The 15,668-nt window shown below is 41.9% G+C and overlaps 1 protein-coding gene across 2 annotated transcripts in view; it reads left to right on the top strand.

Moving 5' to 3' along the window:
* Positions 1 to 11,009, top strand: part of tcf7l1b (transcription factor 7 like 1b) — a 47,166-nt gene extending 36,157 nt beyond the window's left edge. The window contains exons 5-12 of one of the 2 annotated variants that reach the window (XM_014172030.3): positions 4,155 to 4,290; positions 4,488 to 4,590; positions 6,551 to 6,634; positions 8,286 to 8,432; positions 8,691 to 8,853; positions 8,972 to 9,079; positions 9,310 to 9,361; positions 10,075 to 11,009. In XM_014172030.3, the coding sequence (XP_014027505.1) occupies positions 4,155 to 4,290; positions 4,488 to 4,590; positions 6,551 to 6,634; positions 8,286 to 8,432; positions 8,691 to 8,853; positions 8,972 to 9,079; positions 9,310 to 9,361; positions 10,075 to 10,562 (1,281 nt within the window). In that variant the 3' untranslated portion in view covers positions 10,563 to 11,009. The other variant, XM_082968565.1, reaches the window with a different exon arrangement.
* The last annotated feature ends 4,659 nt before the right edge of the window (positions 11,010 to 15,668 follow it).

The following is a 15,668-nucleotide window of genomic DNA, read 5'->3' as shown; positions in this document are numbered from 1 at the left end:
AATCATTTGTTTTTCAACAGGACAATGACCCAAAACAGGCTGTGTAAGGACTATTTGATTCAAGAAGGAGAGTGATGGAGTGCTGCATCAGATGACCTGGCCTTCACAATCACCCGACCTCAACCCAATTGAGATGGTTTGGGATGAGTTGGACTCCAGAGTAAAGGAAAAGCAGCCAACAAGTGCTCAGCATATGTGGGAACTCCTTCAAGACTGTTGGAAAAGCATCCCTCATGAAGCTGGTTGAGAGAATGCCAAGAGTGTGCAAAGCTGTCATCAAGGCAAAGGGTGGCTACTTTGAAGAATCTCATATAAAATATATTTTGATTTGTTTAACACTTTTTTTGGTTACTACATGAATCCATATGTGTTATTTCACAGCTTTGATGTCTTCTATTGTTCTACAATGTATAAAATAGTAAAAATAAAGAAAAACCCTTGAATGAGTAGGTGTGTCCAAACTTCTGACCGGTACTGTATATTTCCTGAGTTTTATAATATCTCTTAGATATAGGACAGACACTTCAAAACCTTCAACTTTATGATGTATTTTTTGACTGTCTATTTTGCAATTCATTAATGTATTATTCTATGGGCTATAGTAGTAAAGGCCGAATTCAATATTTTATCAAATTCATGTTTTTGAGGCCTACCTAAAGGGGTCCTAAAATTCAAAATCAAATGGCTAAATGATCCATGGTATGACCTTCATAAAAAAATTCCATATGTCAGCTTAGAAAGCCCCCCCCCCCCCCCACCCACATCTTAAACTAACTTAATCAGTATTTCTTTAATCACTTTTACATGTTAAGACGACTTGTTGTTGTGGGAAATTCACATTTACTAACTGGTAATTACTGTTGAACTGCATTCCAGCTGAACGTTCAGGTGACTGAAGAAGCGTAATACCATTGCCTTAATTTTTTTAAGTATTTTTATTTAATTGTAGCCACTCGTAATATTCAGATCTAGAGGGAGGTACTTACTTTTCAGTCAATACCTAACAAGCCAGTCGAAGCTAATGAGGTAACCATCTATGTCCCTTAAGGTAGACCACAGAGGGACCTCTCCTCTGGAGATGGTTTAAGCAGGTAGGCCGATGGCCAAAATGGTTTTGAATGTGAACAGCCCACACCTACAGTACATATTTCTGTTCCACACTTTTTTTGGCAACGCTTTGCTAAAATGCAGAGTCTGGTATCCATGTTGAAGCTGGCGCTGTTAAACTTAAAAATCCGTTCGAAGTGAACACGCGATTGGTGTATTCCAAAGGACTAATTATTAATGCCGATCATTTCCAATTCTCACTGAAGTGCTTCCCAAAATGTGTTGGCACTCAGGTCCAGAGGTCTCAAACAGCATCCACAATATAGGGGAAATTTTATCACATTGTACATGAAGTAGAACAACAAAGCCTGCATAAAGTATACATGACATTTGAGCACTGGGTTTTCTACATAATGCTTTATGCAACCATCATATAATATGATAGCTTTATCCGTATCATGGGTTCTTTGGTTGTTTACACACATAATGTGCACTTTGAACAAATGTATACTTCCCCTTTTTACAAGGCGTTAAACATTTTAAGTTAATTTTATCTCGCTTTGCATTTGTAAATATTATCCTCGTCACAACTGGCATTTCAGAAATCAAAGCAGGCTTTGGAAGCAGGAGAAACAAGTTTGCTAAGACTTTAAAAGGGGGAAAGGTTGGAACTGATATAAAAAAGGGCAGAAAAGCATGCCTGATATTTGGAACAATTCTAAGCAGCGTGAAGTAAGAGTGTACAGCCGTCTCAATGCAAACCTTGTTCCCTCCTGGACCGCATTGGTTAGACGAGAGGTTGAGAAGGAGTTGGGGAGGGATACTGAAGAAAGGTTAGGTTGGAGGAACAAGATTCCTTCCCCCCCCCACCCCTGACCCTCCCATGTGACGAGTTGGGCCAACAAGCGTTCCATTGAGCCGGGCAGCCAGGGGAAATGACTGAGGCTGAACGCTGCCTAATGAAAGTAGAGACGCTGGTTATTATTATCATCATCATCATCATCGTCCTCCTGGCTGTCCTGGCCAGCTCTAGTGAAGTTAGCTAGCAGGCTATGGGGATCTGGAGTTTCTTTGGCACCACACAGCTCTATTAAAAAAGCTGAAATAACAATAAGTCTGCTCCAACAAAATCAAAGTCTAACTTCTTGAAGTGTATATCCCAACTCCCATTGTGATTTATGCTGTATTGTGAGTGCTTTGAGTGTATATAGGATTTTATTCTCGTAGACCATATAGATAGATCTAATGCCAGTGTAGTGTACTCAGACCAAATCAATGAGAGATCCTAAAAATCTGTTTAGGGGTAACGTCATCCTACACTCTGATCAACTGAGGGCTGAATATTGTGTGGGTGAGTTAGCGACGTGAGATAAGGGATCTAGTCATGTGTATGGGCATTGAGGTACCTAGAGTACTTACAGGTGTGACTTTTGGATCTTGGACCCTGTTGTTTTGCCTGTTAGGCTGAACAAACAGTTCTCTCCGCCACTAAATGGCCGTAATGGTGTTGGCATGTATCCGCAGGCTTTCACTGTGCCTTGGTAGGGATCCAGATTGCATCATAGGGCCCATCACACGCACAGCCACAGCCAGCTTTGTTTACCAGGGAGGAAGAGCGACAGGCAGGCACAGACATAGGGGCTCACCATCACCATTACACACATGACTCAGTGACACGGTGACTACCAACAACATACAGTGCATTCGGAAAGTATTCAGTCCCATTGACCTTTTTCAACATTTTGTTACGTTACAGCATTATTCTAAAATTGATGAAATTATTTACTTTCCTCATCAATCTACACACAATACCCCATAATAACAATGCGAAAACAACACAAGTGTCTGTCCTATATCTAGGAGATATTATAAAACTCAGGAAATATACAGTACCGGTCAGAAGTTTGGACACACATACTCATTCAAGGGTTTTTCTTTATTTTTACTATTTTCTACATTGTAGATTAATAGTGAAGACATCAAAGCTATGAAATAACACATATGGAATCTTGTAGTAACTAAAAGTGTTAAACAAATCAAATAATATTTTATATTTGAGATTCTTCAAAGTAGCCACCCTTTGCCTTGATGACAACTTTGCACACTCTTGGCATTCTCTCAACCAGCTTCACCTGGAATGCATTTCCAACAGTCTTGAAGGAGTACCCACATATCCTGAGCACTGCTTTTCCTTTACTCTGCAGTCCAATTCATCCCAAACCATCTCAATTGGGTTGAGGTCGGGTGATTGTGGAGGCCAGGTCACCTGATGCAGCACTCATCACTCTCCTTCTTGGTCAAATAGCCATTACACAGCCTGGAGGTGTGTTGGATTATTGTCCTGTTGAAAAACAAATGATAGGCCCACAATGCGCAAACCAGATGGGATGGTGTATCGCTGCAGAATGCTGTGGTAGCCATGCTGGTTAAGTGTGCCCTGAATTCTAAATAAATCACAGACGGGGTCACCAGCAAAGCACCCCCACACCATCACACCTCCTCCATGCTTCACAGTGGGAACCACACATGCAGAGATCATCCATTCACCTACTCTGCGTCTCACAAAGACACAGTGGTTGGAACCAAAAATCTCAAATTTGGACTCATCAGACCAAAGGACAGATTTCCACCGGTCTAATGTCCACTGCATGTGTTTCTTGGCCCAAGCAAGTCTCTTCTTCTAATTGGTGTCCTTTAGTAGTGGTTTCTTTGCAGAAATTCAACCATGAAGGCCTTATTCATGTAGTCTCCTCTGAACAGTTGATGTTGAGATGTGTCTGTTACTTGAACTCTGAAGCATTTATTTGGGCTGCAATTTCTGATGCTGGTAAGTCTAATGACCTCATCCTCTACAGCAGAGGTAACTCTGGGTCTTCCTATCCTGTGGCAGTCCTCATGAGAGCCAGTTTCATCATAGCACTTGAAAATGTCAAACATCATGCATAATGTGTTACAAATGCCAGACTGTGTTATCTGTAAGTTATGAATGAGCCTATTTCTGTGAGAGTGTTTGGAGACCCAGGGATACCAGTAAACCCCTGCTCTAACCTATCCTCTCTCTCCCATGTCTAAAGTCCCTCTGTGTGTTCCTCTTGTCTCTCCTACAGTCCAACAAGGTCCCAGTGGTGCAGCATGCTCACCACGTCCACCCGCTGACCCCCCTCATCACCTACAGCAATGAACACTTCTCCCCCGGAACCCCTCCCTCACACCTCTCCCCGGAGATCCTTGACCCAAAGACAGGTACACATAACCTCATGGAATATCATGTTGCTGCCTAGTACAGCCTCTAATCCAAAAGCATGACATGGTGTGCATTCAACTTTAACTGAGGTATGTCTGACTTAAATCATTGGCTAATTTCTTAGAGAAAATGACCTTGACTGGGACTAGTAAAATGACCTAAATGCTTAAACTGTCCCCTTTTGTGTTCCCTTCAGGCATTCCTCGGACTCCCCACCCATCAGAGCTCTCTCCGTACTACCCCCTGTCTCCAGGTGCAGTGGGACAGATCCCTCATCCTCTGGGCTGGCTGGTACCACAGTGAGTAACACACAGCGTTAAATCATACAGTCCAAATCTCATATTGAAGTTGAAGTCTGAGGTTTACATACACTTAGGTTGGAGTCATTAAAACTCATTTTTCAACCACTCCACAAATTTCTTGTTAACAAACTATAGTTTTGGCAAGTTGGTTAGGACATCTACTTTGTGCATGACACAAGTAATTTTTCCAAAAATTGTTTACAGACAGATTATTTCACTTATAATGAATTCACTGTATCACAATTCTAGTGAGTCAGAAGTTTACATACACTAAGTTGACTGTGCCTTTAAACAGCTTGGAAAATTCCTGAAAATGATGTCATGGCTTTCGAAGATTCTGATAGGCTAATTGACATAATTTGAGTCAATTGGAGGTGTACCTGTGGATGTATTTCAAGGGCTACCTTCAAACTCAGTGCCTCTTTGCTTGACATCATGGGACAATCAAAAGAAATCAGCCAAGACCTCAGAAAATAAATTGTAGACCTCCACAAGTCTGATTCATCCTTGGGAGCAATTTCCAAATGCCTGAAGGTACCACATTCATCTGTGCAAACAATAGTACGCAAGTATAAACAGCACGGCACCATGCAGCCGTCGTACCGCTCAGGAAGGAGACTCGTTGTGTCTCCTAGAGATGAAAGTACTTTGGTGCAAAAAGTGCAAATCAATCCCAGAACAACAGCAAAGGACCTTGTGAAGATGCTGGAGGAAACAGGTACAAAAGTATCTATATCCACAGTAAAACGAGTCCTATATCAACATAACCTGAAAGGCTGCTCAGCAAGGAAGAAGCCACTGCTCCAAAACGGCCATAAAAAAGCCAGACTATGGTTTGCAACTGCACATGGGGACAAAGATTGTACTTTTTGGAGAAATGTCCTGTGGTCTGATGAAACAAAAATGGAACTGTTTGGCCATAATGATCATCGTTATGTTTGGAGGAAAAAGGGGGAGGCTTGCAAGCCGAAGAACACCATCCCAACCGTGGGTGGCAGCATCATGTTGTGGGGGTGATTTGCTGCAGGAGGGACTAGTGCACTTCACAAAATAGATGGCATCATGAGGAAGGAAAAGTATGTGGATATATTGAAGCAACATCTCAAGACATCAGTCAGGAAGTGTAAGCTTGGTGGCAAATTGGGTCTTCCAAATGGACAATGACCCCAAGCATACTTCGAAAGTTTTGGCAAAATGGCTTAAGGACAACAAAGTCAAGGTATTGGAGTGGCCATCAGAAAGCCCTGACCTCAATCCTATAGAAAATGTGTGGGCAGAACTGAAAAAGCGTGTGCGAGCAAGGAGGCCTACAAACCTGACTCAGTTGCACCAGCTGTCAGGAGGAATGGGCCACAATTCACCCAACTTATTTTGAGAAGCTTGTGGAAGGCTACCCAAAACGTTTGACCCAAGTTAAACAATTTAAAGGCAATGCTACCAAATACTAATTGAGTGTATGTAAACTTCTGACCCACTGGGAATGTGATGAAAGAAATAAAAGCTGAAATAAATCATTCTCTCTACTATTATTCTGACATTTCCCATTCCTAAAATAAAATGGTGATCCTAACTGACCTAAGACAGGGAATTTTTACTAGGATTAAATGTCAGGAATTGTGAAAAACAGAGTTTTTAAATGTATTTGGCTAAGATGTATGTAAACTTCCGACTTCAACTGTTGTATAGGAGAAACATTGACTACAGTCTGATGCATTTCTTAAACGTTAAAGCACGTTCTGATATTAAAGTATTAAAACACTGTCATATTTGAGATATATATGATAAATACTTCACATTCGATGGGTTTTGCCATGGGTCTTGTAATCAATTTGAATGGTGCTGTTCCTCACGCAGGGGATTGCAGTTGATGAGGGCTGGATTAGTGCTGTTGCGTTCTCTCTCAGCTGTGTCTGATCCTCTTCTCACTGTTGCCTCCCTCTCGTTCCCTCATTCTCAGGCAGGGCCAGCACATGTACTCTATCCCCCCAGGGGGGTTCCGTCACCCCTATCCCGCCCTCGCAATGAATGCATCCATGTCCAGGTGAGTCGATCTCTCTGCTTTTTGTCACCCAGTCTCACCAACCCCTAACCCTCCCTAGAAATTGAGATATTTAATATCTAGTGGTTACATTACATTCTGTAGTCATGTTTCTGATCTTGTCATTGCTCATTAGTTTATAACAGTATTAGGACAGGGGTATCCAACCATGGACAGCCAGTGGGGTAGGGACTACAAAGGAATGTGGGGGCTAAGTCTTCTAAAGATGAGATCAGCCTTCCATCCAAAGAGAACAGACTATTGGCATTCAAAACCCTACCCCGTAGACGGTACTGTGTTTTCTCACTCAGGCCAATGTTCTGAGTTACTCTGCTACACACACACACAAAGATGAAAGGGCTAAGAATCGATTAGGACAAATCAAAGCTAATCTGAACCGACAACTCCCATCTGATTTAACTCTCTGCCCCACTGTCAAAATGTGAAAGATTTGTAGCGAGCCTTCCGGTGCTAGTATGGGATGAAATATTAATCAGGGTCTCAATGGGATCAATAGTACTCTCAGATCCTGCCACATTGTTACAAAGTTTGTCTTACCGTCCGCCCCCCTTGAACAAGACTTGATACGTGTGTCAGGTAATATTTGACAGTTTCGTCATAAATATATTACTTTATGTACTGTATCTCAAACAGTATGTAGCAAAATGACCGCTTGACTTTTTATGTTTTTTATATTTTTCTTTTCCTCATTGTTTTTTTGGGCTGCTGGGTTGGTAATGGTTGAAGAGGCCCCTCTTACGTATGATACTATAGTTTGAGTCAAAAAATATTGAAGAGATTATTTTCATCAAATTTACCCTATTGGGTTATCCTCAGTTTCACTTGTTACTGTTATAGGGATACTTCGGAATTTTGGCAATGAAGCCCTTTATCTACTTCCCTGGAGTCAGATAAACTTGTGGATACCATTTTTGTCTGGGTGCAGTTTGATGGAAGTTGCTAACTACCGTTAGCGCAATTGCTAACTAGCATTATCGCAATGATTGGAAGTCTATGTGAACAGCTTGCAAAACAACCTCAAACTTCATACTGGACGCAGAGACATAAAAATGTCATCCACAAGTTCACCTGACTCTGGGGAAGTATAGCAAGGGAAGCGTCTGTGCACACTCACAAACTTACAGTACAAGGCTATAGTAAATCATGGACCATATCTGTCTTAAATGTTATGAGATTTTAATGAAGCGTTAAAGGATTTTCCATTCAATCATGTATTTAACAGGAATGCGTGGCAGAGGAGCACGGACCTTAATATCCCCCTTTGTCATGTACAATGTACCATTGTGTTGTGTTAGCACCACTCTCATTTTCCGACAGTTATCTGAATGTTCTGTTCTGGTAGCTGTGGAAGTCCCTCCATGGTTTGGAACACAGGGAGGAAAGTGGTTTCAGGTGTCAGGGCCCCTTGGTCACCATGGTTACCACACACTCCACTTTTCTCCAGGCATGGTCGGATAAAGGGGCTTTTGAGCCTTTATTTGAAAAAAATAAAAAAATAATATGTAGCTAATTTTGGACATTACTTGAGTCTAGACTCCAGACAGACAGTCAAAGCGGTCGAAGTTGACTTGACAGGGCAGACAGAAAGTGCCTGTGAAAAGTTTAACAGGTGTTTGTCTTTGTTGTTTTCCAGCTTGGTGTCCAGCCGTTTCTCCCCCCACATGATGCCCCACCACCCCCACGGCATGCACCAGACTGGCATCCCTCATCCTGCTATCGTATCACCAGCCATCAAGCAGGAGCCCAACAGTCATGACCACATGAGCCCCTCTATGCATTCGTAAGGACCATTAACTAACAGATTCTTCACATTTACTTATACTTATAGGCAAACATATAAACTCTTTATACTCTGATCTTATTCAAATGGATTATTGACTGAGTATCCAGTCTCTATTCATAATTCCGTTTAAAGGGCCAGGATTCAAGAATATCCTGACTCTTTGTAATGGGTCAGCCAGGTCTTCTGGAAGGGAATCAGACCTCACACAAAAGGACTATTTTAAGTGACATTTGAATGTGTGTTTTGTTGTCTCAGCCGGAAGTCTCCTGGCCCGGCGAAGAAGGAGGAGGACAAGAAGCCTCACATCAAGAAGCCTCTGAATGCCTTCATGCTGTACATGAAGGAGATGAGGGCCAAGGTGGTGGCTGAGTGCACTCTGAAGGAGAGCGCTGCCATCAACCAGATACTGGGCCGAAGGGTGAGCACAGCACACTGCCTGACCACACAAACACAACAGTTTGGGAATGTGTTTGTGGATGTAAATTCTGTACATGCTTCGACTAGTTCTCTGACTTTTGTCATGTTTGTGTTCACAGTGGCACTCACTATCGAGAGAAGAGCAAGCGAAATACTATGAGCTGGCAAGGAAAGAGAGGCAACTCCACTCCCAACTCTACCCAGGCTGGTCAGCACGAGATAACTATGTGAGTAGGACATCTTTCCATGGATCTTTCAACAATGAGGGAAATGTGGGTTGCTTAAGCGCCCCCTCATTTCCACTTGGTTTGAAAATGATTCAATACTGTATCTGTAATAATAACTGTACTGTTGTTCTCATACACTGAAGTTGTATGAGGTAGTGTTGAAGCATGTTGCTGTCACTTGGATAGAGACCAGTTTTTTTCTAAATACATTGTTTTGTTTATCTGCTCAGGGAAAGCGGAAAAAGAGGAAGAGAGATAATAAGCCAGACTCAACACCAGAGGGTAAGGGGCCCCTTTCTCTCTGTCCTTCTCTTGGACTGTTCTTCTCGGTTTAGGGCAGAAAGAACTCCATCTATAGGCCTGTGTGAAATAGTACCTCAAGCTTCACTTTGCTGGTCATGTGACTTGTCATTGGTCCAATACAACATGCAATATGCAAAATAACACCTTTTTATGTTTTTGACTTCAGTTTTTTTCCTTCTTTACTAACTCCTTACTAACTCCTCTCTTCCCTCTATACTATGACAAGCAGCATATGAGGTTCAGTGCTAATAGTGACGTTGTGGCAGGTATGTCTGCTGTTATGAACCAGTGTGGCTGAACTGCAGGCCACTGCTCTCCACTCCACCCGCAGTGGTTTGGTCTGTTGCAGCACAACACTCAAACCTCATTTACATGCAGGCATTTAACGTGTCATCGACTTTGTTTATATGAGCACAGACTTTTTTCCGCCCGATTTGTTTTATTTATAAAAGCATATACCATTTTGTTGTTAATTTCACTTCAGCAACTTCGCCTTTTTTTTATACATTAATTCAAAGTTTATCCGTTTGTCCCAGACCTTTTGGTTTTCCATGTTCTGTACATTGTCTGTGAATGTTTTGTATTTTTTGGCCAGCTATCATGTGTACAAGAGAACGGGCACTGTTGAAGGACACGATTGTCGGCTTCTTTAACAGCAATATTGACCAAGCCCCTTCCTTTTGTTTACCCAGACTTCTCAATCAGGAACAAGAATCAGTGTGTGCAGTACCTACCCTCAGAGAAGATGTGTGACAGCCCTGCCTCGTCTCACGGCAGCATGCTGGATTCTCCAGCCACACCCTCTGCAGCTCTGGCCTCCCCGGCTGCGCCCGCCGCCACCCACTCAGAGCAGGCCCAGCCCCTGTCCCTCACCACCAAACCAGAGGGACGCCTGCACCATCATTTCCTAACTGGCAAGCCCTCTGGATCGGCTTCTTCTTCGTCATCTTCATCCTCTTCCTCTTCCTCCTCGTCCCACCCAAGCATCTCTATCCCTATTGGTACTTCAGGCAGCCACTCCAGCCACTCCGCACCAATTTTCTCTCGGCCAATCCCATTCAGCTCCCTACACCACTCGATGCTCTCCCCGCCCTCTCCTTTCCATCAAGCAGCCCTGCATTCCCATCATGCCCTGTTCCAGTCACAGCCCCTCTCCTTGGTAACCAAATCGTCTGACTAAATCTACAAAAGCAATTCCTTTCTCTTTTATTGTGCTGTATATTGCTTTTACTTTTCAAAAAATAGATATTAGAACAACTTTTTTTAAATGATGAAAAGGAAGAAATATTATTGGTCAATATTTGATCCCGTCCTTTTCTACTCTCAATGAAACAAAATGTATTTTTTTGTAAAGTTTACTACAGAACTGGTTTCTCTTTTTGATGCATTTATCCAATGAACCAGTTGTATAAAATAACCCATGTATAAAATGTTTCTTTAAGAAAAAACAAGGAAAAGAAAAAACACCCTCTCCTTTTAACCAAAACCTGATTTAATGTTAGTATTGAGTTTAATTCATAGTTTTTGTCAATTATTTCAGTAATTTCAACAATCCCTTTTAAATTCCCAAGTGTGTGACCTTCCTTTTGACATGTTAAATAAACCTTTGAGATTGTTTCTTTATAAATGCCTGCTTCTCTTTTCTTCCATGCACTCTGCAAGACGAGTGTTATTTTCATCACTCTCTGATCATGCACATTCATTTGAATATGAATCAATAACATAATTGTCACATTATATGAATTTTGAAGCGATGTACACATTTCCTACAGATTCAAACCAGGTAGATGTAAATACAGGTGCAGATGCTAAGTTGGAAGGAGCCTATTTGCTGGGAGTTAAATCTTAGCAACAGCTGATGGAGGCACTATGAAGTTCTTCAAGATAAATATTGGAAGTGGTCATTCATCAGTTATGTTGTATTTTGGGCACTTTAGTTGTGGATAATAAATATATCATGACGATAGTGGGGGAAGAATCAATAGTTGATCTTTAATAGGGTGAATTTAGGCTAAACACGCTGGAAAATGAGAACCTGTGCCAAGGTAACAACATTTTAAGCCAAATATAAATACAAATAAAAAAATAAGACATCCTGGAATGTAGAGTTCCATAACAAGCACAAACAAGCAGGTCAGCCTCCTCCCCAGCACACCAAACCCCTTTCCCTCGCACAGTTTTACTGCATCTTTATTCACCATTTGGCACAGTGCTGAGGCTTAATTAACTCTGAGGTAATGGGATGTAGCTCCTGGGACCTCATTAGGCTATTCAGTTAGTCAAAAATACACAAGGTAGGTTACAGTTGTTGGTGGCTTTGGAGATGAGGACCAGTGCCAGGGATGGTCCAATTAGCCTCTAGCTGTGGTACTAGCCTGGACGAGCACATTGAAGTTCCTTCGCCCTGTGACTCTGTTTTAGACCTTACCTTGTCCTTACCCACACTTCGCACAAAGAAGAGAGAGGAGAGGAGAGCTACAGTTAGATTGCCATTGAGATAATTGGTAGTTTCGGTATTCTAAAAATCAAATAGAAGAAGTAAGCAATTAGTCATTGTATTCCTGCAACATCCAGATGGTAGGAGACTGACCAGCCTTCCTGTCCCAAATCCACTCCTCGTTGGTTTCCCCAGGGTATCCCCTCCTGTGTAACACTAACAATGGTCGACAACATGCACACTCATTTGCTTGCCATGCTCAGCATCCTTATCAGCTCTGATTGAGAGGCTATGAACGTACAGATTAGCCTAGTTCTGATGGAACAGAGTAAAATAATATGGCTCTGTACACAAAATGATGAGTTTTATTCTAATTCCATATGTATGCAACCAATACCAATAGCTTTCATTCATTAGTGTTGTCCATAATCGATAACTTGAACCATTTCCTCAACACAGCTGTAGGACAATGCCGTCTCGCTCTCTCTCAGACTGGGTTCTTTATGGCCTGAACTGCGAACGACAGACTGACGGACGTGTGCACACAGAGGATTTGTTTCCATTTTTGCCCTGCGGTGAGATACTGAGATGTCAGTCTCCCAGCAATGTTTTAACTCATTATTAGTCTCTCCTTGTTTTCCTCTGTCTTACTTCACCACAGGCAGAGGCTGTGGTCTCGGGTGCCATGCCTGCCTACCCTCAGCTACTTCTCCAATCCATCACTGAAATGACAGGTAATGAGTTGTCAAAAACAGCTGATAAAACTCTCTCCTCAAGGCTATACATCTATTGTAATGTTGCATTCTCTATAGTCAGTAACATATAAAACTGAGAGACTCCAGGTGAATGATTTAAAATATGCTGGCTATTCCAGGTTGGCTTCAAGCCATTTAATGCTGCTTCAAAACATGGCTGCGTCAAGCAATGTCAATGAATGTCAGTCAATATCCATCACTGCATTCTTGTTTCAAAATTATCATAGGAATACAGGTGCACAATTTGTGATGAGGCAATAGTATTAGATGTACCTTGTTTCATACACTATATATACAAAGGTATGTGGACACCCCTTTAAATTAGTGGATTCGGCTACTTCAGCCACACCCATTGCTGACAGGTGTATAAAATCGAGCACACAGCTATGCAATCTCCATGGACAAACATTGGCAGTAGAATGGCCCATACTGAAGAGCTCAGTGACTTTCAACGTGGAACCGTCATAGGATGCCACCTTTCCAACAAGTCAGTTCGTCACATTTCTGCCCTGCTAAAACTGCCCAGTTCAACTGAAAGTGCTGTTATTGTGAAGTGGAAACGTCAAGCTGCAACAACGGCTCAGCCGCGAAGTGGTAGGACACACAAAGTCACAGAAAGGGACCAGCGAGTAGCGAGTAAAAATCGTGTGTCCTCGGTTGCAGCACTCACTACTGAGTTCCAAACTGCCTCTGGAAGCAACGTCAACACAAGAACAGTTCGTCGGGAGCTTCATGAAATGGGTTCCTTGGCCGAGCAGCCAGACACTAGCCTAAGATCACCATGAGCAATGCCCAGCGTCTGCTAGAGTGGTGTAAAGCTCACCGCCTTTGGACTCTGGAACAGTGGAAACGCGTTCTCTGGAGTGATGAATCACGCTTCACCAGCTGGCAGTCCGACAGGCGAATCTGGGTTTGGCGGATGCCAGAAGAATGCTACCTGCCCGAATGCCTACTGCCAACTGTAAAGTTTGGTGGAGGAGGAATAATGGTCTGGGGCTGTTTTCCATGGTTTAGGCTAGGCCCCTTAGTTTCAGTGAAGAGAAATCTTAATGCTACAGCATACAATGACATTCTAGAGGATTCTGTGCTTCCATTTTTGTGGGAACAGTTTGGGGAAGGCCTTCTGTTTCAGTATGACATTGCCCCCATGCACAAAGCGAGGTCCATACAGAAATGGTTTGCCGAGATTGGTGTGGAAGAACTTGACTGGCCTGCACAGAGCCCTGACCTCAACCCCATCCAACACCTTTGGGATGAATTGTAACACTGACTGTGATCCAGGCCTAATTGCCCAACATCAGTGCTCAACCTCACTAATGCTCTTGTGGCTGAATCCCCGCAGCAATATTCCAACATTTAGCGGAAAGCCTTCCCAGGAGAGTGGAGGCTGTTTTAGCAGCAAAAGGGGGACCAACTCCATATTAATGCCCATGATTTTGGAATGAGATGTTCGACGAGCAGCTGTCCACATACTTTTGGTCATGTAGTGCATGTAGCTGCAATGTATAAAATACATATTTGAACAAATGCTATCGTATTTGTTGCTTCATACATATAGGCTAGAAACAGAATTTATTTTTCTTGATATTAGTATTTTAGATTTTATTTGCACAACATTGTAGAGTCTGAATCGTTAGCCCCTCGTTGATTAACTATAATAGAGTGACAATTAAATCTTATGACGTAACTAAAAATGTAGCAATAGCATTCTACCTATATACATTTTCCTGATCCCATTTGAAAATAACAGATATTGGTACTGTATATTTATTCAAAGAGGGGGGGTTATTGTCACCCATTGTAAGTGTGCATCCCTAGCGCTTACTCGTCACTGTTTATCCAATAATAAGTATTGTATTTGGTTGCCTCTACTAGATATCTGCCATGTGCACAAGGTCAGATTTAATACATGTTCATTTTGATCATTAAATTCTTGCAGTCTCTTGTCAAGGTTCTTTTTTGGGCACTCCTTTGATCTCAAATTTATTCCAGGTTAACCCTTTGATATTTCAAATGCATGACATGGAGACATTACATAGACAAGTCTCCACTGTAGAGACCCAAATAAGAACCCCATTAGACAGAGAAGTTAATACGATTTCTCTCAGGTTAGAATATCAGCGGTTAATTCTTGAATTAAATAAATAATACTATTGGATTATAGAGAAGGATCCATTCAGATTGGCATTCAGCAGACACTGTAACATCCTGTTATTATATGCAGGTAGCATGCTGTCAAAAGGATATCAAATCCTAGTAGTGGCTTATAGGCTACAATATTCAGGTCTGGCTAGCACATTGACACATTGACTCTGTACCGGCACCCCCTGTATATAGCCCCGCAATTGTTATTTACTGCTGCTCTTTAATTATTTGTTATTCTTATCTCTTACTTTTTTTGTTGTTGTATTTTCTTAAAACTGCATTGTTGGTTAAGGGCTTGTAAGTAAGCATTTCACTGTTGTATTCGGCGCATGTGACAAATAAAATTTGATTTGATATATGAGCCATAATAACAGTCAGAATGAGTAAGTAATCCACATTCTACATGGACTGTCTAGGAGGGGTAGGGCTGCAAAAAATAAATGTAGTGCTGCTTATCTCAAATTTCAATTATGCTATTGTCTACAGACAGAACGGAAAGAGTCTACCAGATTATCAACTAAAGTAATACATGCATACAGGGTTCAAATATGGGTTCAAATATGTCATTATTTCTGTACTTATACAATCACGCCTGCTTTTTCCTTTGCTATCATTATCTTGGTGCTCATATCGATAGATATCAGGATGTTGGAAGTGTCTGGAAGGTTCCAGTGTGTTTGCTTCTACCCTGCTTTCTCAACGTGATATTAATTGATTGTTTCCCCCCAGTTTGACAAGACTCAGCTGGCACCTCTATGAAGACAGGTACCGCTTGCTGTGAGCTTAAGAACCCCCGGCTTAATGTATTATTCATACCCATTTGACCTTAAAGAAGGGAATGCAAATGTAACTCAAGAATGAGATAGATGATCCAACTTTCTAAATGTCAAACACCATAATGAAGACACATTCATGACAAGAATCCACAGGTCTCTCGTTTCCAGCTGAA

Source organism: Salmo salar, chromosome 24 (genome assembly GCF_965601325.2).
Source record: "Salmo salar chromosome 24, fSalSal1, whole genome shotgun sequence".
NCBI classification, from domain to species: domain Eukaryota; kingdom Metazoa; phylum Chordata; class Actinopteri; order Salmoniformes; family Salmonidae; genus Salmo; species Salmo salar.
The sequence above is the reverse complement of the archived record's forward strand: the minus strand, read 5'-3'. Positions and strand labels throughout refer to the sequence as shown.